This window comes from Gasterosteus aculeatus, chromosome 18 (genome assembly GCF_964276395.1).
Source record: "Gasterosteus aculeatus chromosome 18, fGasAcu3.hap1.1, whole genome shotgun sequence".
NCBI classification, from domain to species: Eukaryota; Metazoa; Chordata; class Actinopteri; order Perciformes; family Gasterosteidae; genus Gasterosteus; species Gasterosteus aculeatus.
Window position 1 is genome coordinate 12165761 of NC_135706.1, and position 25382 is coordinate 12191142.

At 46.7% G+C, this 25382-nt stretch overlaps 1 protein-coding gene and 1 long non-coding RNA gene across 7 annotated transcripts in view; one reads left to right on the forward strand and one right to left on the reverse strand.

Moving 5' to 3' along the window:
* Positions 1–3984: 3984 nt before the first annotated feature.
* LOC144389383 (uncharacterized) lies at positions 3985–8078 on the forward strand. The gene is made up of 2 exons (XR_013453384.1): positions 3985–5987; positions 6077–8078. It is a non-coding gene; the product is annotated as an uncharacterized LOC144389383 (long non-coding RNA).
* itsn2a (intersectin 2a) overlaps positions 7802–25382 on the reverse strand; it is a 43037-nt gene continuing 25456 nt past the window's right edge. For 3 of the 6 annotated variants that reach the window (XM_040159934.2, XM_040159937.2, XM_040159933.2), the window contains 33 exons: positions 24623–24716; positions 22894–23036; positions 22428–22491; positions 21216–21353; positions 21001–21107; positions 20657–20907; positions 20416–20565; positions 20190–20330; positions 20012–20099; positions 19784–19923; positions 18897–18977; positions 18086–18252; positions 17598–18000; positions 16966–17141; positions 16807–16867; positions 15323–15555; positions 15198–15238; positions 14935–15110; positions 14716–14749; positions 14487–14611; positions 13911–14007; positions 13619–13810; positions 11178–11299; positions 10999–11105; positions 10731–10914; positions 10551–10649; positions 10287–10454; positions 9965–10177; positions 9741–9862; positions 9570–9652; positions 9163–9246; positions 8893–9066; positions 7802–8592 (listed from right to left, as the gene is read on the reverse strand). In XM_040159934.2, coding sequence (XP_040015868.2) covers positions 8441–8592; positions 8893–9066; positions 9163–9246; positions 9570–9652; positions 9741–9862; positions 9965–10177; positions 10287–10454; positions 10551–10649; positions 10731–10914; positions 10999–11105; positions 11178–11299; positions 13619–13810; positions 13911–14007; positions 14487–14611; positions 14716–14749; positions 14935–15110; positions 15198–15238; positions 15323–15555; positions 16807–16867; positions 16966–17141; positions 17598–18000; positions 18086–18252; positions 18897–18977; positions 19784–19923; positions 20012–20099; positions 20190–20330; positions 20416–20565; positions 20657–20907; positions 21001–21107; positions 21216–21353; positions 22428–22491; positions 22894–23036; positions 24623–24716 — 4610 coding nt within the window. In that variant the 3' untranslated portion in view covers positions 7802–8440. The remainder of the gene's footprint in view (positions 8593–8892; positions 9067–9162; positions 9247–9569; positions 9653–9740; positions 9863–9964; positions 10178–10286; positions 10455–10550; positions 10650–10730; positions 10915–10998; positions 11106–11177; positions 11300–13618; positions 13811–13910; positions 14008–14486; positions 14612–14715; positions 14750–14934; positions 15111–15197; positions 15239–15322; positions 15556–16806; positions 16868–16965; positions 17142–17597; positions 18001–18085; positions 18253–18896; positions 18978–19783; positions 19924–20011; positions 20100–20189; positions 20331–20415; positions 20566–20656; positions 20908–21000; positions 21108–21215; positions 21354–22427; positions 22492–22893; positions 23037–24622; positions 24717–25382) is intronic. The other 3 variants (XM_040159935.2, XM_040159938.2, XM_040159936.2) reach the window with 3 other exon arrangements.

Here is a 25382-nt window from a genome sequence, read left to right on the forward strand (position 1 = left end):
TTAGAGCGGTCTATTTATTTTTAAAAAATCACTAATTCATCTTACTCTAGCCTAATCACAATGTGTTTTTTCTTTTAAAGACACTGAGGAGTGAACAATTGTAAACGTGATGAGGCCGATATATAAAGTCCCATTCACCTGTGTTTCTTCCTGCACCATGAAGCCCATTTCTGAACCACGTTTTGGATGAAGAAGCACTGATATTGAGACGTGCTTTCAGACACGAGAGGATGTTTTGGACAGATCAGACCAGCGTGAAGCCATCTCACCATCCCACACATGCTCCGTATGGCACGGCGCTTTTTTGCAAGCGGCGTGTCTTTATATGCCGAACCTGTAAATAAAGGCACTATTTGCTGTACTGTCAGAAGTGTGTGTTTGGCACTGAAGTCCTTGGCACACATCTTTATTACCTTCCCTGGCCCCAGAAGAATGTGTCACATCAAAGAAGAGTTCCACAAGACAGTCCACATATTCCGTGTAAATGGGTGATTGTGTTTGATGTTGAGCGAGATGAATGTAATGGTAAAATATGTAAAATATGTTAAAACATTGTCTTGTGCTAAACCCGGGTCTCAAGTGTCCGTATTTGACCCTGACGTGCAAAGAGCAGCATGATACAAAATGTTAGTTTGCAGCTGTGTCCTGAGAAGGCCTCGATCTCGATCTCATAGACGCTTTGATACAAGGGACTTCTGTTCATGGCCTTGGTTCATATCTTATTTGCTTCTCGTACTTGGCACTGAGGATAGTCTTCACATGTGTATAAAAAGTCAGCGTTTTTACTGCTCGGAAACGCCATTTACACCGAACGCTGAAATACGTGCTTGTGTGTTCGACCTCCTGCTTGCAAGCAATAGTTAGAGGCAGATATCTGCGGAGAGTTGCTCACGTAATCTTTTTCTCTTCTAAATAAATGTTAACTTTTTTACTTTAATTGATCAACGTGTTGTGATCCTTCTCAACCAACCAACTCGGAGGGATCGGAGATCCCGACAATGTACTGGAGAATGTAGCATGTATGAAGAGGGCAGGTGCTGCAGGTGGAACACAGTCAGTAGCTGTCCCACCCTGGATCCCTTCCATCACAGGCCTGCCTTTTCCTCAGCTGGGGTGAAGCCTGGTGCTCGTGCCCCCCGCCAGACAAATGAGCCCTCTTAACTGCTTAAATCAGTTTAGATAAAATATGTTATTATAAGTTATTTCTACACCATTTGCAAACTGAGCACTTATCAACTGGCCAAATGCTTTTATATTTTATCTTAGCCTGTTCCTGTCTTGTTTATTCTGTATGAACCTTAGTTGTAGAAAGATATTTAGAATTAGACACAGGAAGATGAATTCCCTCTGCTCACTTTTAAGGCAAAGTAGGATAAATAATAATACTATATTGTATTTATATAGTGCTTTACATGGTAGGCTACTCAAAGACACTTAACAGTAAAGCCAGCACATTTAGCACATAAACACAGATATAAAACCAACACGTAGAAAAATCATATTAAAAGCCAATAAAACAGTCTACAACTTTCCTAGCAAGTACATATTTTTTAAATCCTTTCGCATTCAGTCGGTCCACGATTGTTTGCCTGGCTTTTTCTCTTTGTTTAATTACAGCTGCAGCTCTTTATTTTCTTCCTTCTTGGCTTCAGGTACAGTCACGAGCGGATGACAGGATGCAAAGCTCAATATATGTTATCAGAATTTGCTAGGTGGCATGTTCAGCCTTTTTTGCCTGCAGAAGAGTTAACATCACGTACTGATGGCTATAAAACATCACTAAACATAGATCAAACAATGCGGTGAGCATTACACATCATAGTGCTCTTTGCACTGCAGGCCTGAGATGGAAATACTTTTACCATGATCCAAATAATTGCCTATGAGAGCAACATGTAATCCAGCAATGAACACATTATCTGTTTAGTGAAAGAGTGTACAACTAATAACACTCTTACAACAAAGCAATTGGTTAACCAGTATTTTCGGGCTTCATGAGCAAATACAGAATCCCTTTGTGTTCATTTGCAAAGCTGCATTAGGACACACATCACTTTATTTAATACGCTGCTTGCAAGTCGCTGTGTTGTGCCAGACTCAATAAAACATTTAGGACAAACCCACAGTCACGAAGATACTCATCTAACGTTACGTGGACTCTGCATGAGGAAGAGGAGGAGGAAGAGGACGAGGCTCCATGTCGATAAATACCAACTTTCCACCGACCACTTTTCCCACCCGGTGTCGCTCCGATCTGCCGGCGCATCGCGGAGAAAACCAATCGGGTGTCTGGATGCTAAATGAAGCTTAGGCGAAAATTCAGTCAGGAAGACTGGCCAGGCTGTGCCGTTCCCTGGTGGCCTCCTCTCTCCCTGGGGGCGCACGGCCAGCTGATTAGGGGCGGGGTCGAGTAGTATCAGGCGTGGGTGTCGTTGCCGTAAACCAATCGCATTGGGGCAGGCAACGTTAAAAAACTGTTCTCTCTTTTGCTGTCAGTTGTCATTTCAGCACGCTCCCAAGGTGAAGCGTAGCGTAGCGTTCAGTTAGCGGGTCCTACACCACAGTGTTGCCGTCAACTCCGAAGGTCCGATTGGATGTCGGTCGATCGTGCAGGAACTAGCTCAACAAACCGAGCCGCAGGCGTGGTAGCGCGCGCGCACAAGGCAGCAAGTGGTGTAAGCAACAAGCTTCCCTCTGTCCAGGTGTGTGAGTGGGTGAGGCTCACAGCTGGCAGAGAGCGAGTCGATCCCTCCCTGCCACCCGCACCAGCACGGGGAAGGACGAGAGAAGCGCAAGCAGCCCATTATGTTACACGTAACGTTCATTCAGCGGAAGCTTTTATCCTCAGGGACGACACGCGCATTCATCAGAGGGTACAGAACCAGAACCACATAAGCAAAAGCACAAAATAATGCTTTATTAAGAGCGGGCAGCAAACACTCTGCGTGTGGTTAAGAGGTTACCGTTCGCGCTGTCGGGGAGCGACAAGCACACTACGTCTAACCGGGAGAGCGCAGCACCCGGAGTGTTCTCCCTCAGATGCTCCGGGCCATCGAGGACGGACATCGCCGTCATCTATTCATCTATTCGGTCCACAGCAAGCAGCCGCGTAGCCCTCAACACTCAGCACGGCAAGCGACGCTCCACAGCCACGCAGATTGAAGCGGCTCGGTGTTTCACAGGCATCCGATGTCCCCGATCGTCCACCGGGCGGGCATGCAGATACTAAACGGCTCAGGTGAAGCTCCGCGACACAAGCTACCGGCTACCGGCCTCCGCGTGATGGCGGCGCCCGGCGCTCCGGGAGGGTGGAGTAGCAGCTCCACGGTCGAGAACGCAGCTGGCGGCTACGAGACGTCAGTTGCGCGGTGTAATGTATAATGTAATGTTTACTCTGAGAGGTGGCATGAGTCAACGGTAGACTCCTTCAGCATTGAGTGGCGATTTCAGCGCGAACTACGGGAGTAATCGTTACAACAGAGCTGCCAACTTTTCAAAAAACCTTGGAGTGAGATTTTGTCGGGGGTGACCAAAATTTTGCCGCGCACGCAGCCACACACGTTGGTGGCTCAAATATCAGGAAATTGGAATTCATTTGGCGTAGTACCCATGTTGTACCCTGCATTCTGGTGGTTTGTTATGGCGTTATATTTGTGCCACAATCCTGAGCGCGTAATTTTAAGTTTTGAGCACAGAGAACTATATTTTAGCAAAGAAAAACATTCCGTGCGCGCAGTTTACTGAGGTGCCCTCGCCACAAACTGGTTTTCTGCGCGCAGGCAGCGGTTGCTGCGCTCTCTCGCTCCACCTCTTCACGCTGCGCTCGCTCGACGGTTCACTCACGCGCTCGCTCGAACTGCAGCAGCGTTACATTTGTGCCACAAAACCAACCAATCAGAGAATTAAAGAAGGTCCATTGTGATTGGCTGTTGGTCTCCAATCACAACGCTAGTAGAACTACCTACAGCATCGCGGAAGCTCAGCGAGTTGTTGAAGTTTGCAGCATTTGTGCTAAATGCTAATGGCTTGGATTAAAACACTTGCTGTTCTCATCATTTGCTTCGGTCATGTCTGATGGTGGCTAGTCGGACTTCTAATATCACTCGTTTTTGTCTTCTTTAGGAAGCGTTGTGATTGGAGACCAACAGCCAATCGCAATTGACCTTCTTTAATTCTCTGATTGGTTGGTTTTGTGGCACAAATGTAACGCTGCTGCAAGTCGAGCGAGCGCGTGAGTGAACCGTCGAGCGAGCGCAGCGTGAAGAGGTGGAGAGAGAGAGCGCAGCAACGGCTGCCTGCGCGCAGAAAACCAGTTTGTGGAGAGGGCACCTCAGTAAACTGCGCGCACGGAATGTTTTTCTTTGCTAAAATATAGTTCTCTGTGCTCAAAACTTAAAATTACGCGCTCAGGATTGTGGCACAAATATAACGCCATAGTTTGTGGGGCCCAAAGTCGTTGATAGGGGCGGCCTACTGGAGATGGACAACATTGGTTACATTCTGTGAAGCAAAGACATAGCTGATGGTCCACCCCAAGGACATTCTGGTTTAAGTAGATGTTATTTCATGCATTCTCGTGGATTTTTGGGTGGTATGCCTGAACTTATTCTGATTTATGTTCATCTGCTCATGACTTGTTGGGCCTTCTAGACTTGAGCTGAACATTCAACCAGAAAACTATTGCTGTGCCTCAATGTCTATGTACCACAATATAGCCTAATTAATAGACCTGTGTTTAAGATTAGACCAATTTAGGTTGATTGACATTTTGATTACAATGGTATTCAACTAATTCTTAACTGAAACCTAACCTATATTGTTAATAATTGTATTCTTAAGAGCACTTAATGATTTATGTTCAGCAAAAAATGACACAAGTTTAGTTAGGGAAAAATATTTTTCATTATCAAACAAAAAAGTGCAACAAATAAAGTGCTTAAAGTGCTTAAACAGTAGCCTTTCAAAGCAAAACAATGGATACACATAATATAAATACACATAAATAAAATAACAAAAAATGAGGTATTAAGAAGGAGATCAGAAGCTGGTTAGTAATTTGTGTTTTGAGCATGCAGTATACCAAGAGGTTAACAAGGTGCTCTCCTGCTGCTTGTTATGACAGCTGAGTTTACATTCACCACTCAAAATCACACGCACAAACACAACAAATAATTTCTTTCAAGATTTAAAGTTTAAGAGAGTGAGTACTTAATTGAACCACATGTCATTAACATACCTTAGTCTTTGCTCCTCCTGAGTTTCTCCCGCGGTTGTGTCTGTTTGAAAATCTTCTTCTGTTGCTAACTTCGGGACTCTTTGAGGTAAATAGGATGTCTATGCAGCGAATAGGTTTACAGATGCGCTCCTTAGCGCCATCTATTGTCGGGGAGTTTGAAAAGGAACGAACGCGCTTCGGCCCAAAATCAGATTATTTTTTTTGCCGTGAGAAATTGGTTGTGTGGCGTGAGTGCGTGTGAAAACATGCAAAAGCGTGTGTCACACGGCGAAACCGTGAGAGTTGGTAGGCCTGTTACAACCAGTACCGGAGAGGAGCACGGAGGCGCGAAGCAGAGAAGCGCTTCAGAGGGGGACGTTGACTCGCGTATTAATGATACTTCGGGTAGTTTGAACTTGTAATTTCCGGGCTAGAAGGATCCACTGCGGGTGCATGGGTGAGGATAAAGTGCTGCTCAGGTGCCGTATTGCTTTTATAATACGGTGCCAGCGAATTTATACAAAGTAAATAAATTGCGGCAGCACGATCATATTTCGGTAGCCTTTAGGAATGGTCCCGGTACGTGCAGGTCACCAAGGCACGGATATCGAGGCGCGCCTGCGACATCTGGTTTACTACGAGCCCGGTCGAGCACGTGAAACAGCATCGCAGCCACGGAGCTGCACGCGACAACCTCTGTATGACCGGTCAACCCGCCACGTCCCCGTGGAGCGAAGGAGCGCGGCATCGGCAGTGCCGGGTCTACCACGGGGTAGGCCTTCCACACAAGCAGCTAACACTTCGACACGATTCAAACGGAGCTGTTCACGGGTGTTGTTTGTTTTTGGCGATCGTCCACAGAAGGATCAGGACCCGGATCAGGACCCGCAGTGGCCGTAAGTATTTATTTTATTCCATCAAATAAACCGGGTTTGGGGGATATGCCTCGTCTCGGCTCGAGATCCCGGCCCCGGGTCTGTCCTGCGGCAGGATGGAGTCCAAGCCCCAAACAACTTGCAATATCATATTATACCTGTTATAATAAATCATTGTTCAAATTTCAACAAGTCTCTCCGGATTGAAATGTTTATACTTCTCATCCAAACACAAATCACATTCACTCTGTCCGGATAGCGCCATTTATCTGGAGAAGCCGGAAGTAACGTGACTGTTTTTAAAATGTAAAGAGTAGAAAGTACAGATATTGTCGTGAAAATGTAAGGAGTAGAAGTAAAAGGTCGTCTGAAAAATAAATACTCCAGTAGAGTATAGATACCCAAAATTTCTACTTAATACAGTAACGAAGTATTTGTACTTCGTTACTTGACACCTCTGCATAACACTGATGTTTCTACCACTCAAAAGGCCGAGGGAGATGATTGTCAAACTTGTCCTCCATCAGAGTTTGATCTAGACTCCTACTCTGGCAATGAACGTGACAAAGAACTGGAGGAGATGGCGGTGGAGAGCTACCACACCTTTTCTGTAGTGGGGTCTAATCTAAACTCAGGCAAAGTCACAAACTTGGGACCAAGCTGTCTGGGAGTTCATGAGTCTCCCCTCAGCACCGATATCTCATCAAGTCTACCAATTCTAAAGACAAGCGCCAAGTCGCCAGTGGAAACACAGGTGAAAACGGCAAAGACAACCCCTCGAAGAAAAGTAAGCCGCTTATCCACTCTCACTACAAATGGGTTGGAATCAGGAGAAAATCGAAAACTGAACTTGTATATTGGTGACATGGAACAGGAAGAAATAGCACCAGAGAACTGCTACACTCGTCCTTTAGAGTCTGACAGTCCTCTCTGGGTAAAACTGGAGATAAAAGGGGAGGAATATGATCCACGCTATGGCAGTACGACTCCAGAACCAGAACCACAACGTGGTCCTCTTTATGATGTCAAATCAGAAAATTAGAATCCTCAATGTTTGCTGGACGCTTGGATCAAAGAAGAGGAGGAACATGTGCCCGATGACTCTCACAGGTCTGGAGTTCACTAACAGGAGGTGAGCATCACTTGATGTTCTTGGTTCGAGCCGACACAAGAGACGGGTTAGTTTTAGGCTGAACGGTCGCTATGAAGATGTATGTTTTGCTGGCGAAGAATGTAGATGATGACATATTGTAAATTGGTTTGAAAGTATATATTTTAAAAGTTTGCTAAACCTTTCTAAAAAGATTGATTGATCTGACTAAATGTTCCATGCATGACCGGTCAGTATTCATGATTTGAAGCTTTGTTTTAAAGGCGGTTTGATTGTGCCACAGTTGGACTTTAGTTAATGTTCCGTGGGGAGCCACGGTCATGTATGTTTGTATAAGTATCTTTTTGACTTTATTCAATGGCCAACAGATGAGTGTATTGCGTTGTTTGTTTTGCGTTACTCATCTTTTACTTTTGCTACCACTTCATATGGCGCTAATGCCGTTTCTGACGTTCAGCCATTCTATTTTTTTCGAATTTAAAAACTACTGTAAATTACTAACGCTGATGTAAATGGTTAAAGAATCAGTGATCGTTTTATTGTTATCATTTATTTCTGTACATTTTATAAAAACACATACTGTGCAGTCATTTTACCTGGTTTTATATTTTTTTTGGAATGCTAATTCAACAAATATTGTTCGGCAAATCTTAATTCAACATTTTAATCTTTTCAGTCCTTTTTTGGATTTCATACTTGGTGTGTAATGTACAGCCAAGAGCATGTAATGTAATTGTTACAGTTGAGCATCAGAATCTCATTTTTGGTCAAAATGTAGCTAATCTTGTACTGGTGACATGGAAGTAGTAGCACAAAACCCATGTTATATCTCCTAATCAGGTGGAAGCGGCTCTATATATTCGGTACAATGCATCTCATCAACATTTGTATTCCTTCAGGCCGCTGCTTATCACATATCAGTGTTTTCTCTCTAAACCAATTACTACCAACAGTACTCTCAAGGGGCATAAGCTATTGTCAGGTATTGTCAACATCCTAATAAAATAAACTGCAACTACAACTTTTATGTTTACATTTGTGCTGGTTTGTTGCTAACCAGGACACCCTTTTATCTCAAGACATTACATACATCAGAGATGATGAGACCTTTGATAGGGTAACGTGAGTTGAGGCAGAAAAGGGCAGTGACGGTAAAATCAGTTTTTAAAGGCAGCTCTTGCTACAAATAGGCCCTTCCAGATGTATCCAGCTGTTGATAAACATGCAAATGTCCTCTCTTTATTTGGTTGGCTCGTAAAGCTGCAGGTCTAGTTTGACCCAAACTTCTCCAGTGGGGACTTCGTGCAGTAGCAGGCGACGGTTCGCGGCTCCTTTGCTCTCCATCTCTTTCTTTATAGTTGCCACAGGAACTTCAGTACGACCCAGAAAATCTGAAGTGATTAAATGACAAAGAAACATACGTCTCCAAGGGGGGTTCAAATATCAGTCCGAGGCTGATTGATGCTCCTCTTAAAGATATTACCAATGTCAGTGTGTCAACACATATAATATACATATATTTGCAAAATATCTTTGTTAAAAGCAAAGAACACAAAGAAAAAAAGGGACTGCAGCATACCAAAACAAAAGATGTAACGGGTAATGTCTGCTGCTTACAAAGCTCAAAAGCCCGAATTGCAAGCCGTGGTTGCGTGCGTTTACAAATTTCCGTGTGTCTCTTCTCCACTGACCGTCTGGTGAGAACTGGTCCTTCTCGAACACAGTGACGCACAGGATGTCCTGGTAGAGGTCTTTGACGAAGAACTGGCAGTGGAAGTTCCACTTTGGGTTCAGAGTGTCGCTGATCGGTCGGGACGTGTAGCACTGAGCCCCCATCGTCAGCTCACAGTACGGATTGCTCTTACCTGTGGGGGGGAATGAAATGCTTTGTTGAATTAACTAGAGATTACTGTGAAGTGAAATGGATGGGCGGGCTGTGCGTTCCCTTCTCCGGGCCTCACCGTTGGGTTTACAGGCTTTGAGCTCCAGGGCTTCAGAGACGGTGACCAGCAGTCGGCCGATGCCGCTGCTCTTTAGGGATCGTGCTGAAACAAACACACAGGTATTAGATGTTGGCCTGAAAACGCTGTCACACATTTTGCAGCCAAAATAGCTGCTGATGTGACTGATGTTTGGACAAAGCACTGAGTTCTTTCCCCAACCTTAATATGCATATTAACTAAATAAATAAAGTTAAAATCTACGTGTCTTAATGTTGACCTATATAAATATTAAATACTATCTGTCTTCTGAAATAGAGAGGCTACCATATTCATACATTTTTAAATAGTTCCTTCCACTTCTTATGTCGACATTTTCAGAACTTAATATAAGTCAAGAGACAAAAAGTTGTGTGGACTGTGTTCACCTTGGTACGCCTTCTCTCTCTTCTTCTTCTCCGTCTCTATGAATTGTTCAGATGCTGCTTTGATTTTCTGGACCCACGTTGTCCTGCAGTACAACACATGCGTCCTTTGAACAATACCACCAGGTGATCGCCGGTTATTAACTTTGTGAATGGGGACAAGTGCGCGCTTACCTCTCGGTCAAGGTCTCAGTCTTCAGCGCGTAGACGCGATCGATGTGCGAGACGTGGAAGATTGGCTCGTCGCTGGACGGGTCTGGGGGCCTTTTTACCAACACCTCGTTTAGAAACAGTGGCTGGGGGAGAAAAGGAACCTCTGAATCACATAGAACGATCAGACACCACCTGCTGGATGCGGATGTACTATTTCTAATTCCTTTCTCTTGCCCCTGGCTTACTGCTTTGTACATCTTCAGCTGAATGCTGGTCTTGAGGCTGAAGAGCTTGTCTGGTCCCGAGGAGGAGAAGGGTTTGGCGCTGTGCGTGAGGAGCAGGAAGTCATTGAAGAGGAAAGCCCACAGCTCCCTGCTGCTCTTGGTTTTGTAAAGCCGACCGCTGTGGAGCAGCTTGCGAGGCCCGAGGCAATTAGTCAGCGAGTTGAAGACCAAGTGCTGAAACACAGTAAAGTGAAGTCAGTGCTTTAGGGGGAAAAAAATGCTCAACGTCTGTATCATGTCTGTATTTCTCTGCAGCAATAAAATAAGAAGAAAAAGAGTTAACCTCTATAGCGCCTTCGCACTGCACGTGGCTCTGTGTCCACTCCAGCCGGTCCGAGTTCTCCTTCTCGCGGACTCCCTCGTTGACCTGAGAGCACAGCTCCTCCGCCCGCTGCAGGGCCTCTCTCAGCGGGCCGCGGTCCCCGTGGCAGTCCGGGGTGTGCTCCAGGATCTGAAGAGGAATCACGCAATGAATGTGTGGTAGAAAGGGAAAAAGAGAATGGACGGCGAGGAGCTTTGACACACAGAGCGCGCGTTTTCCACGTACGTTCTTTATGAGCAGGGGGTAGCGCGTGATCCTCTGCATGGGCTTCAGGAGGAAGCTGGACAGCGGCATTCCTTTGCAGCGGTAGTTTGTGGCTATTTTCTGCTCAAGAACACGGGGAGAGGTATTTTATTGGCCTATTTCGTTTTCCCGTTGTCACTGTTCAATGTCTGCAAGCCCTACCCTGAGGAAGTCTTTGAAGTCGGGCTGGTGGTGGGTTTTGCTCTGCAGCAGGGCAGCGGCGTTGAGCTGGCAGGAACAGAAGCGGATGTAAGGCTGCATGTGCGCGAGCTCCGAAGCCAACAGGTCCCCGATCAGCTGAACCGGCATGTTCTCTCCTTCCGTCTTTTTACGGACACGCAACGCTCTGGAAATCAGGGATGATGATGGTGAGGATGATGGTGAGCTAAAACAAGTGAAAGGGGGGGGGGGGGGGTTGAGTGGTACCTACTTCAGTAATTTGGTGTTGCACATAATCAGCTCCCTCCAGTTAACAAAGATCGCTCCCGTCTCGGCTTCCGTTAGCCGGCCTGACTCGGACATGGGCTTGTAGAAAACCTAATGCAAACGGGCAGACATTTTAAAACGCTGCAGAAGCACCAGGTCCTCCATGTTTGGATGTGTGCGTACTTCCAGAACCAGCTCCAGGTCCTCCACGTAGGTCTCCTCGGTCCGGATGAGCTCGTGGATGTAGCCCTGCCTCTTCCTCTCCTGAGGGGTCATTGTGTCCAACGTCATCAGGTCGGCGCACCCTGCAGTACACGTACATGCCGACGGGGGAAAACATGCGGGCATGCATGCACGCGTGCATGAACACACAAGCATGTGCATCACACACAAATACTTTTCTGTCCCTCATGAATATAATACAATGAGGAATTGACAGCAAGCGCTCTTGTAAAAAACACAACACACAGACCATGTTGAAATCTGCATTTATTATTGGCTCTATATTTTATTTACATTTAATGCACAAATGACAAAAGTGAGGCACGTTGTAGTTGCAGGACATGAACTCGGGGGAACATTGCAGGCAACGCTAACGCTAAGGTCACCGCTACAAAGGACACATTAAGGAAAGGCGAAGCACCCGTCACGGTGCTCACCCCTAATGCTTGCATAGGTGTGAGTGAGTCAAGTAGCTCGTGCTCAAGGGGAAAGAGCGATGGAAGACTCCGTTAGCGGCCTCTGAAACTCGGCAGGAGTTGTACGTGCATGTCAGCAGCGTTGCGTCATTAGCGCTGAATCTACTCCTAATATCTGCAAGTTGTTTTTTTGCTGGTGATCAGAGTTCAGCACGAGGATGAGCGTCGACCTCAATCAATTGGAGGCATTAGTAAATGGAGGCGTGCATCAGAAGTGAATAATTAAATCACAATGAATTGGTTCTAGTAAGAGCAATGCGTCAGCAAGCAGCAATCCGATTGGTGAGTAAAGGAACGGTGAGTTTTCATGTTGGTCCATTTTAGCAAGGTTTTAGTGTTATTAGTGCAAGGATCTATCTTCAGCAAAACTACACTTTTTATCCCTTTAGTAGAGGGACAAAAGCCTCTGGCTGCCTCTGCGCCCCCTCCTGGCTGATTAGTTAGTTAAGGAAACAACAAGGGAAAGATTAGAGAGCCAGGAGAATAAGAGTGAGTAGCAAATACCATATAGAAAAGGACAGGAAGGAGAAGGTAAAGGAAGAAAAAAAAATTGAAAACAACAAATGAAGAAGAGTCCACAAAAAATGAGAAGCCAACGCAGTCTTAATACGAGTGAGGCGGAAAGCGCGGCGTCGGGCTGTTCTCGCTGACGGCTGGGCTTCCTGTTGCGATAGGGCTATTCAGGTTGGCTCAGACAGAGAGGAGGAGGAGGAGGAGGAGGAGGAGAAGGAGGGAAAAGAAGAGAAAGAGTAGAGAGGAAAGGCGGCATTACTGTCCTACAGAGAAAACAGAAAACAGGAGATGGAAGTGTCGGAGCGGGAGGGGGAGGTGAGTGAGATGAAGGAGAGACGAAGATACATTAATATAGTTTTAATATTAATGCTATAGACTCTTACATGCAAGCGCATTAATAATGTAATTTTGGAAATGTAAATGTTGTTGCTAATCGTCTCGGTTGGAACGGGATGGTAATTCCTTCCAATTCCATTTTGTCTGTGATGAACCGCGGGCCTTGTGAGCGCTGAGGTGTGTGTGAGTTCATGTTCATTAGAATTAAAATTTCATTGCGTTTTGTGTCTGCAGCCTTTGCAAGTTGCTCCTAATTAAACGTCCAGAGCGTTCACTCCTGTTAGCAGAGATCGACTGCTGTGGGGAGAACATATGAATACTAATTCAAACACACACCTCTGGATTGAGAATGGGCACATAGAAAATACGGCATTCAATACGGCAAATAGAGCATTCATTGGTGTGCTGTTCACACATAAGTACGCGTGGTGCAAAGGTGCATTCTACGTTATGTTTACCTACCGTATAAACGTCCTATCGATATTAATCAAAACCAAAACTGTGACTGATTACATTGGACAAAAGCAGTTCTTGATTTAAAAACTCACTTCTGTGACCCAGTGATTTGATTCGAGAGAAAAGCTCATTCACTTCATATCCGCACGCCAAGTACGAAGCAGCAGCTGAAGACCGTTCTGAAACAGCATTTAGGGTTTATGTTTGTTTTAGCCCTTTGGGTAGAGAGCAAGACAAACGTCTTCTCTCTGCCTTCCTTCCTTCCTGTTCAGCTAACGGCCGGCTAGCTCTTGTTTTCATTTTAAACACATAATCGTTGTTCTCAAAACGGGAATTTAATCCTTTGAATAATTTGATATTGTATCGTTTCAGGAGCACTTTCAATTTAGGAAGGGCTGAAACTCCAATCAATCTTACCATCAGTGTCTACTTTTTCTTTCAGCAACAAGAGAGAGGTTTCTTTCTCTAGCTGATACATTTATCACTTTCCATTTCTCTTATTTTCCCCCAAAAGCACTTCCACAATAATTCCAGCAACAAGTGTGCATTATTGATTTTCTCTCAAGCAGACGGATGAATAACGTCCGTCTGTGCAAACCTTTAAAAGGCAGGTTTACTCACATTGCTGGCTGGGGTCTGATTCAGTCGTCATCGTGACATAATTGGTGGGCAGCAGGCCCGTCGCCCCATTGGCGTCTCCTTTCCACCAGTCGGGGTTGGTCTTGTCCAGGATGCTGATCAGCTGACCCTTGGAGAAGCTCAGCTCGTCTCGATTGGCAGCCGTGTAGTCGTACATTGCAATGACTTGGCACACTGAGGGTTCGGGGTCACACGTTGGCATTTATAAGGACGCGAGTTTAAGCACTGCGATGAGCGATGACAGTTGGGAGCGGATCCGGGAATGGTAATGTACCTGGCAGAGGGGAGGGGGAGGACTTGCTGCTGGAGGGGCCGAGGAGCTTGACGTGAGAGGAATGAAACCAGCCTCTCTGCCGCTTCTTGCCTCGAGCCTGTCGGGGGGGGAAATATAAAGAATATAAAACCAGCATATCATTCAACACGAGCTGTGGGAATCCTTGACCAACATTGTTAACTGAACATTGATTGTTTTGTGTCATTACAGCGTCAAACGGTTCACGGGGAGTTCAAACAGATTTAATGGCAGCATCAGCACTAAGTAGGCCGTGGGGATTGACCTCTCATTGCTGCAGATCTTCGTGGATCCGACAAGTCAGCAGATTCAGCGTTTTTTCAAATAGGGAAAGCGGATACAGTTAAAGTGGATATTAAAATATCTTCCACCATGACGGATAACTCATACGTGTGCAGTGCTCCGACGTGCAAGCGACGGCAAGTCAACCCTAAGAGCAGAATGAATTCCTGTAAAAGCGTGTTCCCACTTTTTAACGTTTTAACATTCTTGTATACATATATACATATAGACAATAACATACACGATCTATAGATACACAGACGTACACACACTGACCTGCAGTTCCCCGAGCCACCAGCCAGCGGAGTTCTTTGCCAGGACGACTATCAGTTGCCCTGGAGACAGATGCAGCTGATGAGTCGTCGGGGCGACGGCCGCCGTTGTGACTGCCTGGGCGATCTCTGTTGACAAAACAGATATGGCAGAGAGTGGATTTGGATCGGGTACATTTCAAGAGCGTACTAGTTAATCATCAGAGACTTTGTTTGCAGTGTGTCTGTCTCACCAGGCTTTTTGATCGGCGCTCCAGGTTTTGACACCTAAATGAATAAAGTCACAGTACATTAAGGAGGGAAGTAACAAATGAGTAAATTGCATTAAAAATTTAAGAAAATGCACAGTAACAGATGGATTAATTGCTTTATCAAGAAACAACATTCTTTTAAGAAGTTTAAAGCAGAGTTATCTTTGAAGTTTTACATCAAATATAATATATATTTCTTACGATTTGTACCTCTGGTTCAACAGGTCGGACATAGTTAGAGGGGAAAACTCCAGTCTGATCCCCGATGCACCCTCGCCACCATTCTCCTTCTCTCTCTGTCACCATGACAACATCTCCCTCAACAAACGTCAGGTCCCCCACCTCCGGGCTCTCATATGTGTACAGGGCCACGTACTCTGGTTTGGATCAAATACGTAAGTGCGTAAGTGCGAGCAACATGTCTTGACAGTTTTAGTTTTTTTCCTCAAACAGACCGTTGTTACCTTCCAGCTGAACCGTGTCAGATGTGTCAAATCCATCCACACTAGAATGGGAACAACACACAGTCAGTTGAGTGTGAGCGGACAGCAGTTCAGAGAGGCGTGTGCACTCTTGGGTGTCCTCATACTCAGTATTGCCTCCCGTCTCCAAAGCGACGTAGCTTTTGGGGAACCATCCCTGAGTCCCGTTGAGCTGCCCCAACCACCAGTCGCCCCTCTGCTGCAGCACGCCGATGACGTCGCCCAGGGAGAAGCTCAGCATTGCAGTGATGACGTCACCCGTGCCGGAGCCGAGGTTGAGGGTTTTTTCGGAGGTGGCCGACCACGAGGAGACGGCTCGAGCCAACAGAGGGACAGATGTCTGAGGAGTGGGATGAGAGGGGCGAATTCAAATCCCAAAGTGCAGCTTCCGTTGTGTGTTTGTTTCATATTGCATATCGCTGAAACCGGATGCTACTTCGATACAGCTCTGCAGCGGATGATGGAACCTTCATTACAAAACTTGACACTTGACACAAAGACGTGAATTGGACTTGCCAAAAATTACCTCTGAGCAGCTTTGCAACCAACAGCGATGTTGTAAGAAGAACATTCACCACACCTAGTGAATTTTCAGGCTGTATACAGCAAGCATGCACGTCCCCCGGGTCTGTTTGTGTGTAATAACGTTACCAAACAAAACGGTGGCAATGGTTTTATTCGAAAAAAACATTGCTAAAAGAAAATGTATTGGGAGACGGAGATCTGTGTGACCCACAGAAAGGCAAACAGAGAGGAACTCTCATAGGGAAGGGCTATGAATATACAGCCATCCTGCTGAAGATGTATGTGTGTGTGTTGGTGACAGCAGCAGCATGTGTACAGAGCCAGACCCAGATAGGCGCTTGCCAAATCTTGTTTATAGCTCAGACATACTAGACGTCACTAAACCAACACGGCAACCACCTGTAAACATTACCGCTGCACAGAATCACTTTCAAATGGTGATATGGCAACATGTTTGTGGACGGTTGGTCTTTTAAACATGCAACACAAACAGAGAAACAATGAAATTCGTTCTTGTCTTCATGTCTGGTCACCTGACTCTACTTTTACCTCTGTTTCCGTTGCCACCGATTCCTGACACATGTCTGTAAATACGTAACAGCTGGAGATGATGTTGATAAGAACAGTGAAGATTCTAATCAGTGAGGAAAGCTGAGAGCTGCGGTGAACAACGACTGTTTGTCATTTAAGGGACTTCTTTTGTATTATCCGTTATTTGATCCACTGTTAATATAAAAATAATAATTATAGCAGCCTCAATTCCTATGAAGCGGTAGCACAGGGAGATCTCAAATATTCAACATAAACAGTTCAAGACAAGTGCTTTTGGGAAGACATGAGAAGTCTTTGTCCTGGTCATGCCGGACTATTCAGAAGTGATGACGCCTCCCCCTCCTCCCCCCCGCCGTCGCTCCTTCATAAACATGGCTACTCTCTCCAGAAATAGAACGCTACAAAACAGGGTTTCACTTTGCATCTGGAGTAGGTCACCAAAAAGTGTCCCCTGTCCACTGGGACACTGTCCAGTATGCCTGCAGTCAAAAGTCAAGCCGAACGGAGCTTTTACCTGTGAAGCATTGGGTTGCGCAGGTGAAGGGCTGTCACACGCTACCTTCTTGTCTGGGATTCTGCGTGTAAACAGGAGGAACAAACCATTGTTGACTGTGACGTAGGGGAGGGCTGACGGATCACACGGACAACGTCCGGCGGGTTTTCGGGCGGTTACCTCGAGTTCAGCGGTGGCGGCGGCGGACGGGACAGCCTCCCGGGTGAAGGAGGGGCAGCTGTCTCGGCGGTAGAGCGGGTCGGACATTTCTCCGCGTAACTCTGGGGGAACCAGCCCCGGTTTCCACGGTAACTCCCGCAAAACCAGCCGGGCTCACCGACGGCCTGCTCATCCACCTGCGGCATGAAAAAAGAAAAAGACTTAATCCCAGGCAATATTTACAAGTAAATATGTTGTTTCACAGCAATCGTATGTTCAGGGACCATAACTACGACGGACTTTCACTAACCCACGTTCATCAGATGTTGTGTTAGAAACTAACAAATATTACAGTGAATGTCTGTTAGCTACTACTGCCAACAATTCTACTATATTAATATCAACAAAATTGATATTCCCCTTTACACTGGAATATAAATTATTTGAGTGAAAAGAAGCGACTGAAAACTACTTATATACCCTCTTGTTTGAAAAAACAGATGTTGAGAAACTGCAACATTTGCAGGTAACAATTCGCAATACGGAGTACGGAGTACGGGGATAATGTTGTGTGCTGGGGCTTCTGGCGGTTCCCGGCCCTCATGGTTGAATGTGTGAATATTTGATTCAAACATCTGGAGTGTGTCTCTCACCTCTATGAGGCCTCCTGCGTCGACACTCAACTCGTCTGCGTTCCGGGCAACAAACGAGTAGAGAGCGCGGTACGGCGTCAGCTCGCTGGGTCGCTGAGCCTCCAACGCCGGCTGTCCTCCCCTTTCCTGCTCTTCTTTCCTCCTCCTCTCCTCCTCGTCTTCCTCCTCTTTCCGTTTCCTTTCCTGCTCCTCCTCCTCCCTCTTCCTTTTCTCCTTCCCCTCCTCCTCTCTCCTTCTTCTCTCCTCTTCCTGGGCTTTCTCCTGTGCTGCTTGGAGGCAAGCCTGTGCCTGCCTCTCCTCCTCCTCCCTCTGTATGGCCCTCTGCTCCTCCAGGAGCCTCTTCTGCCGCGCCTCCTCTTCCTCCTTCTCCTGCTGTCTTCTCTCTTGCTCTAGCTTCGCCTGTCTGTGGAAAGTAAACTTTTAAAGCCCGACAGAGATATAGCCGATTCAAGTAAAGCACAGTATGAGTAATTTGCTGTCGCTCTCACCGGGCTGCCTCTTCTTCCTCCCTCCTCTTCCTCTCCAACTCCTCCTCCCTCCTCTTCCTCTGCAGCTCCTCCTCCCTGCGCCTCTGCAGCTCTCTCTGTTTCTCCTCTTTGACTCTGTGCAGGTCGTCCAGGACAGCCTGCTGCCTCACCTGCTTCTCCCTCAGCTCCTGATGCAGAAGGTGCAGTACAATGTGTAACAGCAGCGATCCACAAAACATCTTATGATCCGACACAAAACACAAGCGGGCGAAAGCTTTTCTTCGGCTCCAACCACAAACAAGCCATGGTAGTGGATGCACAGGACTGTAAATTGCATTTGTGCCACATTAGAGATCTATAGAGGAATCGCTATGTACAGTAAGCAGGGGTTTAAACTGATAAATACATATTTGGTGCAATATTACAAATAAAAATGACGTCCAAACATGCAAAACGGATCCTAAGGGGCCACAAACTAGCAGCCATTCACAGACACATGCGGATGTGTGTGCGTGTGTACAAATGGAGTTCATTTTCTTCTCCTCGTGCGGGTTAAGCGTTTCGTGTTTTTAACCTTCGGGCTGCATCCTGTTTACACAAAAAAACACAGGCAAGAACAAATCCCACAACTAGAAAGGAAGACATTTCATAACGAGACCAAAATACAAAAACAACCCCAAGCATGAGCGAACAGATCGAACCATCACGGGATGAAAAGGAGAGGAAGATTGAGGCAAGAGGTGGGATGGTAAAAAAAAACAGCTAACAAAGAGGAGGGGGGGGGGGGGGGGGGGGTTACGCAGTGGGACGGAGAGAGAGGAAGAAGGATAACCTTGATGAGAAGGAAGAGCTGGCTGAGGCAGGCCAGCAGAGACAGAAGGCCTCGCAGGACACAGTCATCCATATCCCCGAGCTATAGAGGAAACACACCGTGTGAGGAGGGAGGGGGGGAGATAATCAAGATGAGAGGAGGAAAACAAAGGTGAGTTGACGGATAAAAGAAGAAATGGAAAACAGAAAAAAAGCATCAGGAAGAAACACAGTAAAAAGGAAAGACCATTGTCGAGGAGGAATAATCCCAGGTAGAGGTAAGCACAGGGGGGGGAAGAGGAAAGAAGGAAAGGTGTTAAAAAGGTTTTAAAGCAGTTATGAAAACAATAGAAGAGACAAAAAAAATGTTATGCTGCAACTGGTATTAGAATGACGATACGTTGGGTATTGAATTTTTAGTATGTATGTATGATAACGTTAGGAAACACAACCTGCTGAACGAGCTCTCACAGCAGCGTTTTCTATGTGCAATAAATCATTTCTAAAATAAAAATAGGTTTTCTTCATTGTAACAATGGTGTAATCTATTTAGAGGAGTTAAATTGCTTCATTTGGACTATTATGACTGTACCAAACTTTTGTTTTTTTCATAAAAAAGTTCAAACCTCAATGGCCATTTCCATTTTCTCTTTTTATAGGAAGCATTGAGCGGCCTATTTGCTTTCTTGCAGAGCGTTAAATGAAAATAGTATCACTTTTGAGTCCATGCATTCATTTTGGAATGAGCCAGTTGATTCGATTGGCTTAGCGTAAAGACTGGAAACAGGGAATACAGCCAGTCCGGCTTTCACCAAAAGTAAAAAAATCTGTGGCTTGCACTTCCGCTGTAGTGCAAAGAGTCGGACTCACGCCTCCGTCTCCTGAAGACGTCTGTGGCAAATCACTGACCTTCAGCTCCTTGTTGTACTGCTCCATCTGGGCCAGTTTGTCGGTGGTCTCCCTCTCCAGAGTGTCGAGCTGACCCTTCAGCCTGCGGCAATTCCCACCTTTCTCCGTCGCACTCCCGCTCAGAGAGGTCAGGGTCACCGCTGAAAAAGGGGAGGGGGAAAGGTCAAAAGGTCAGCAGGCGAAGAGCCGAGACCTCAGTGACCGGAGTGATGTCCGTTTGTCACCCACGGGAGATTTTGTTGAGGTTGAGGTTTCGCAGCTTTTCTGTCAGCCGATGTTGTTCCGGGACCAGCAGGGAGAGCTTCTTCTGCCAGTCCTGCAGGCGAATCCAAGCGGACAATGAAGGAAGCACATCCATGGGAATGATTGAATAAATGTCTGACAGAAAGGGAAGCATTTATTTGACCTCCAACTGAAGCTGCAGCGTGTTGATCTCGATGTTGCGCGAGTCCCTCTTCTGATTGACGTGGTCCACCTCGGCCTTCAGGATCCGCCTCTTGCTCTGTGCGTCCCGGAGACGGCCTGAGATCTGCTTGTGCTTGTTGCCCTGCAAGGCGAGGCAAGAGATTTCAGTGTGTGCCCCCCACACCCCGCCCCACGGTTGCTACAGTGCTCCTTTCTGAATATCTCACCACGTCCTCCAGCTCCAGCTCTAGACTCTTCTTTTTGGCCCGGAGTCGGGAGATCTCCTCCTGCTCCCCCTCTCTCCTTCCGCCCAGCTCCTGTCTCATCCCACGCTCCCACTCCTCCCTCTGCTGGCGCTCCATCTCCAGCTTCGCCGCCTGAAAGCACGGAGGGACACGGTCATCCCCGGGACGTGGCGGCCCGGATGTTCCCGGCACCTCCCGGGCGGGGCTATTTCCTTCAGCTCACCTCCCTCCTCTCCAGCTCTCTCAACCTCGCCTCCTCCCTCTGTCTCTCCATTTCCCTCTGCCTCTCCACCTCCAGCCTCCTCCGGTTTTCCTGCTCCCTCGCCTCCCGCTCCCTCCTTTCATGGGCCTCCCTCTCCTCCCTGTCTCTCCTCTCCCTCTCCTTTCTCCGCTCCTCCTCCAGAGCCAGTCGACGTTTCTCCAGCTCGGCGCTGCCTCGCGCAAAGTTCTCCTTCAGCTTGTCCTCGAAAGACACTAAGGAGAGGAAAAGACAGACGGAGAGGTGTGACACAGAGACTGAAGACTCACATTACAGCATAAGACACCTGTGCGCAGGACATGACGTACCGCTGCTCTTGGTCTTTAGGACAGGTTCTATCTCTGGCGCGTCTATTAAACAGGGAGGGATGTAGGGCCCCGTTCCATTGACAAGCTCACCGGGCTTAATTCCTCCTCTGAGCAAAAACGGGAAAGAAGATGTTAATGAATATGTAACGATAAATGCATGAATGAATCCATTGCCTGTGTCGATCTGTGTGTGTGTGTGTGTGTGTGTGTGTTACCTGAGGGAAGGAGGCACCAGGTCCTGGGGCAGTGTGAGGGGTAGAGGTCGGCCAGTTTTAGCCATGTCCACAAGGTGCATGGCCAGAATGAACTCATCGGCCCGCAGTTGACCGTCCTTGTCCACGTCTGCCAAGTTCCTATGCGCACACAAGGTAGTAACTCTTAATGTACAGCAACAAAGATTTTAAAGCAGCGTGATGGACGAGTTACCACCTTCTAACCTGTAATAACGCTCATCCAGTTACTCAGACACAGAGGTAAATCATTTGCAGAAATGTGACGGATAAGTCCCTTTCCTGACACGCATTCAGGTTTTGGGAAAATACTTTTTAGATTCTTTAGATGCTACATTGTTCTGGATGTTCAACGCTAACTGGATTTTCTTTTAGTTTAGTTTATGGTCGACAGCTGATGAGAGCATTGAGAGGGAACCACATCAATAAAACACAAGAAATAGCTCCCATATTTCACTGACAACTTTACAGCTGTTTATGGCATGTATATCTGTACGTCAGCTGTGTGATCAGGGCTAATTATTTTTGTTAAATAATAAATTAAGTGGCATTTAATCATTTTCTTGGACATGTTTTGTGGCGTTAATCGGAACAAACAAGTTTCATCCCATTTGCAAGTATGAAGTCACACAAACGGTCAGGACCATCCAATCAGTAACTGCTGAGCCAAAACATGAATGAGTTGGGCCGAGTCTGGTTACTTAGTAACAGTGGCCCCCTCCCGTGAGACGGCCTTGTGCCTCTAATGTGCGGGACTCTAAACAAGACCACTTCCTTAACAGAACATGTGATTTCAAAACGCCCTTCCTGCTCTCTTTCTATTATCTGAGAGATTCATCTCAGCTCGCCTTCTGATCCATGTCCCCCAACAACTCTGCTTCTTCGTAAGCACAGGACTAACGGGCTGCTGGTGTGCGACTCAGACTCCGAACAGCAGCCTTTCCCTTAAAATCCCTGCGCAATAAATGGTGCATTTGAGAAAGCGCCACATCTCCCATAGATCCAATTCAGAAATGAAGTAACATTAAGTACCAAATGAAGTGAAGCCGCAAAACTACCAGTGCAGGTTGTATTTAATGGTCATATCCATCTACATGTTCTGCCTGTCTAGCGATCAAAAGATACTATTATGAACTTAATGTGGCTACCTGGCCACACACACACACACACACACACACACACACAACGTACACTCACCATATGGTGGCGAGCTGAGTCTGGGTCAGGTTGGATGCGATCAGCGCATTCCTAACCTGAGGTCCTGCAAAGTAAAAGTGAGATCAGTGAGATGGGGCGACTGTGGGTGAGTGGGGAGCACGGTCGTCCTCCCATCAGAGGGTTGTCGGTTGTATCACAGGCTCCTTGGGCAAGACACTTAACCCCACATTGCTCCTGCAGCTGCGACTACAGTGTGTGGATGTTAGTTACTGATGTGCAGGTGTCACTGTGTCTGGTTCTCCTGTCATCGGTGTATGAATGGCTGTGAATGATGTCATGTAGTGTTAAAGCGCTTTGAGTGGTCAGAAGGTTTCGTGAGTGTGTGCTTGCGTTAAGTGAAGCTGACGCGGGGCTCTGTCGAACTTCACCTCGTGGGGCCGCCAAGCGGCCCTCGGGACCTCCTGTGTATTTTGGCTGCGGTGCGTTTGCGTTTGCGCCGACCTACCAGACAAGTAGCCACTCATGAGCTTGTCCAGCGTGTTGAACTGCTGACGGTACTTGAGTCTCGAGCCCTGCGGAACGGCCCAATCGCTCGCACCCGTTTTCGGAGAGTTACCAGCCAGAGACGTGGTGGAGGAAGAGTTTGAACTGAGGCGAGAGAAAAAAAGGAATTGTGAAATGAGACAATAATGTTACCCGGTCAGCATCCCTTTCCCCCTCGTATTCAAGCCTGGACTTAAACCCACTAATTGCTCCAAGACTCCCTGGTGTTTTCTCTCAGCTTTTAATTAGCTACAGAGGAAGCAACCGCACCGCAGTGACTCTGGACAGAAGACGGCGCCGTGCTCTCGGGCTGCGCTAATCAGCCCTCCTGGTTCTACCGTGAAGAAACGCCTCTGCAACAGTAGCAAAATGGATCGGCCGGGTCGGTGGTGTTCATTCGAGAAAAGTCTACTTTTTTCATTCATTGAAGCTGGGTGGGAACATGCGCCACCCGTCTCAAATAGGAGAGGGTTCAGGGAGACAATGGGAGCTCCCTCTGCCTCCGGGATTTTCCTTTTTTTCTGGCTTTGTATGTGTGTGCGTGACCAAGAGGGTAAAAGTCTCGTGGGGGCGATGCTTTTGCACACTGTTGCATACCGCAGTCTGCTGTTGTTTGACTTCTAGCCCACTTCCATTCAGGATGCCTCTCCTTTCCCTCACTCAGCTGTATTGTTGCTATGTTGCTGTAAGACCCTTCGCCCGTCTGGGACAACAAAAAAAAGTTGGAAGGTTGAAAGTGATGTGGATCAACCTGTTCTTGTTATCTGACCGTTTTCCACACTTGCCTCCCCGACGACATCCGAGATTGGGACAAACAATTGTTCACTTAAACAAAATGTTTTGAATGAACTCGGACACTATCCTACTCATTTTCCCAAACCACACCAGGCGAAGGATCTACGATATTCAATATGCCATTGTCTTTTTTGAAAGGAATCTGTCCGCTGAATTAAAAAAAAAACTCTCAGACTGGTTTATTCTTGGTTTACACCTCCTTAACTTCCCACTACTGTACCTATTCCAGGCAGGGATAAAGTGCTTTGTGCAAAAACACAAACGACAACTGCCATGGATGCAGCATTGCAAAGCCCTCCAGGTGCCTTCTCACATTTCGGCAGGTGTAATGATCATGCTCATCTTACTTTTTGTTTGCATCAGCTTTTGGGACTTTGATCACATCTGCAAGTATGAAGTCACACAAACGGTCAAGGCCGTCAAATCAGTAACTTCTGAGACGCGGTCTGGTTACTTATTAACAGTGGCCCCCTCCCGTGAGACGGCCTTGTGCCTCTAATGTGCAGGACTCTAACCAAGACCACTTCCTTAACAGAACATGTGATTTCAAAACGCCCTTCCTGCTCTCTTTCTATTATCTGAGAGATTCATCTCAGCCCGCCTTCTGATCCTTGTCCCCTTCCTGCAACAACTCTGCTTTTTGGTGAGCACAGGACGAACGGGCTGCTGGTGTGCGACTCCAAACTCCGAGACTCCGAACAGCAGCCTTTCCCTTAAAATCCCTGCGCAATAAATGGTGCATTTGAGAAATAGTCACATCTTCCATAAATTGATGTTTCAGGAGGAACTGTATGTGCCGACAGAGGAAATTCAAAGTGAGCAGCATTCTCTTAAATGCTCTTTCGGGGGAGCTGAGAGCGGGATATTATGCAGCATGCATCCATTTCCACGCTCACCTGCTGGATCCAAGGTCCAGGAGAGAGTTGGCGTTCGACATGCCGGTGGATGGAGAGAACGCCATGGGAGAAGAAAATCCAGAGAGAGGGAGCGCTGCAAAAAGGAGGGGGGGGGTTAGAGGCAGTTTGTTCACACTCAAATTTCATTCTGACAAACCAACATAACAATCTGCCACGTGCTTTTTTTTTTTTTACAGGCGATCATTCTATGCGGACATGCTATGCGGAGGGTGCTGCTGCCCTTGAACGTGTGAACGTCTAATCTTATCTCCTCGTACTTTACAGTCGCAGCACAGAGAACCCCGACAGCAAGGTTATTGACATAGGGTTAATAAACGAAACTGATTGCTGATTTCTCTTCCCCGCAGAGGGTTCAGTCAGTTGCCACTGATGTATTTCCCCTTTTCAGAAGGATCGAGATCCAGCAGCAGGTAGGAGAGGAAAGTCACGCTAATTAGGCTGCACATTTCACAGCCTCTGCCACAGAATCCTGAACAGGGTGAGGATGAAGGAGGGACGGAGGAGGTGAGAGAGGAAGGTTGCACAGTCAGATAAAAGATGAATCCCAACCACAAAAAAAATCTATCAATATTTTACTGCTGTGACTCCCAGGTAAGATATACAGCAGGTTATGTTCATATCCTTCCATTCTATATTTACGTTATTAGCAAGGTAATGTCATGGTATCAATAGCACACGCCTGTTATCTGAGCTGTTCTGTGTGGGTTTTTTCTCCCTCTGGTCTCATTTTGTGTCGTGT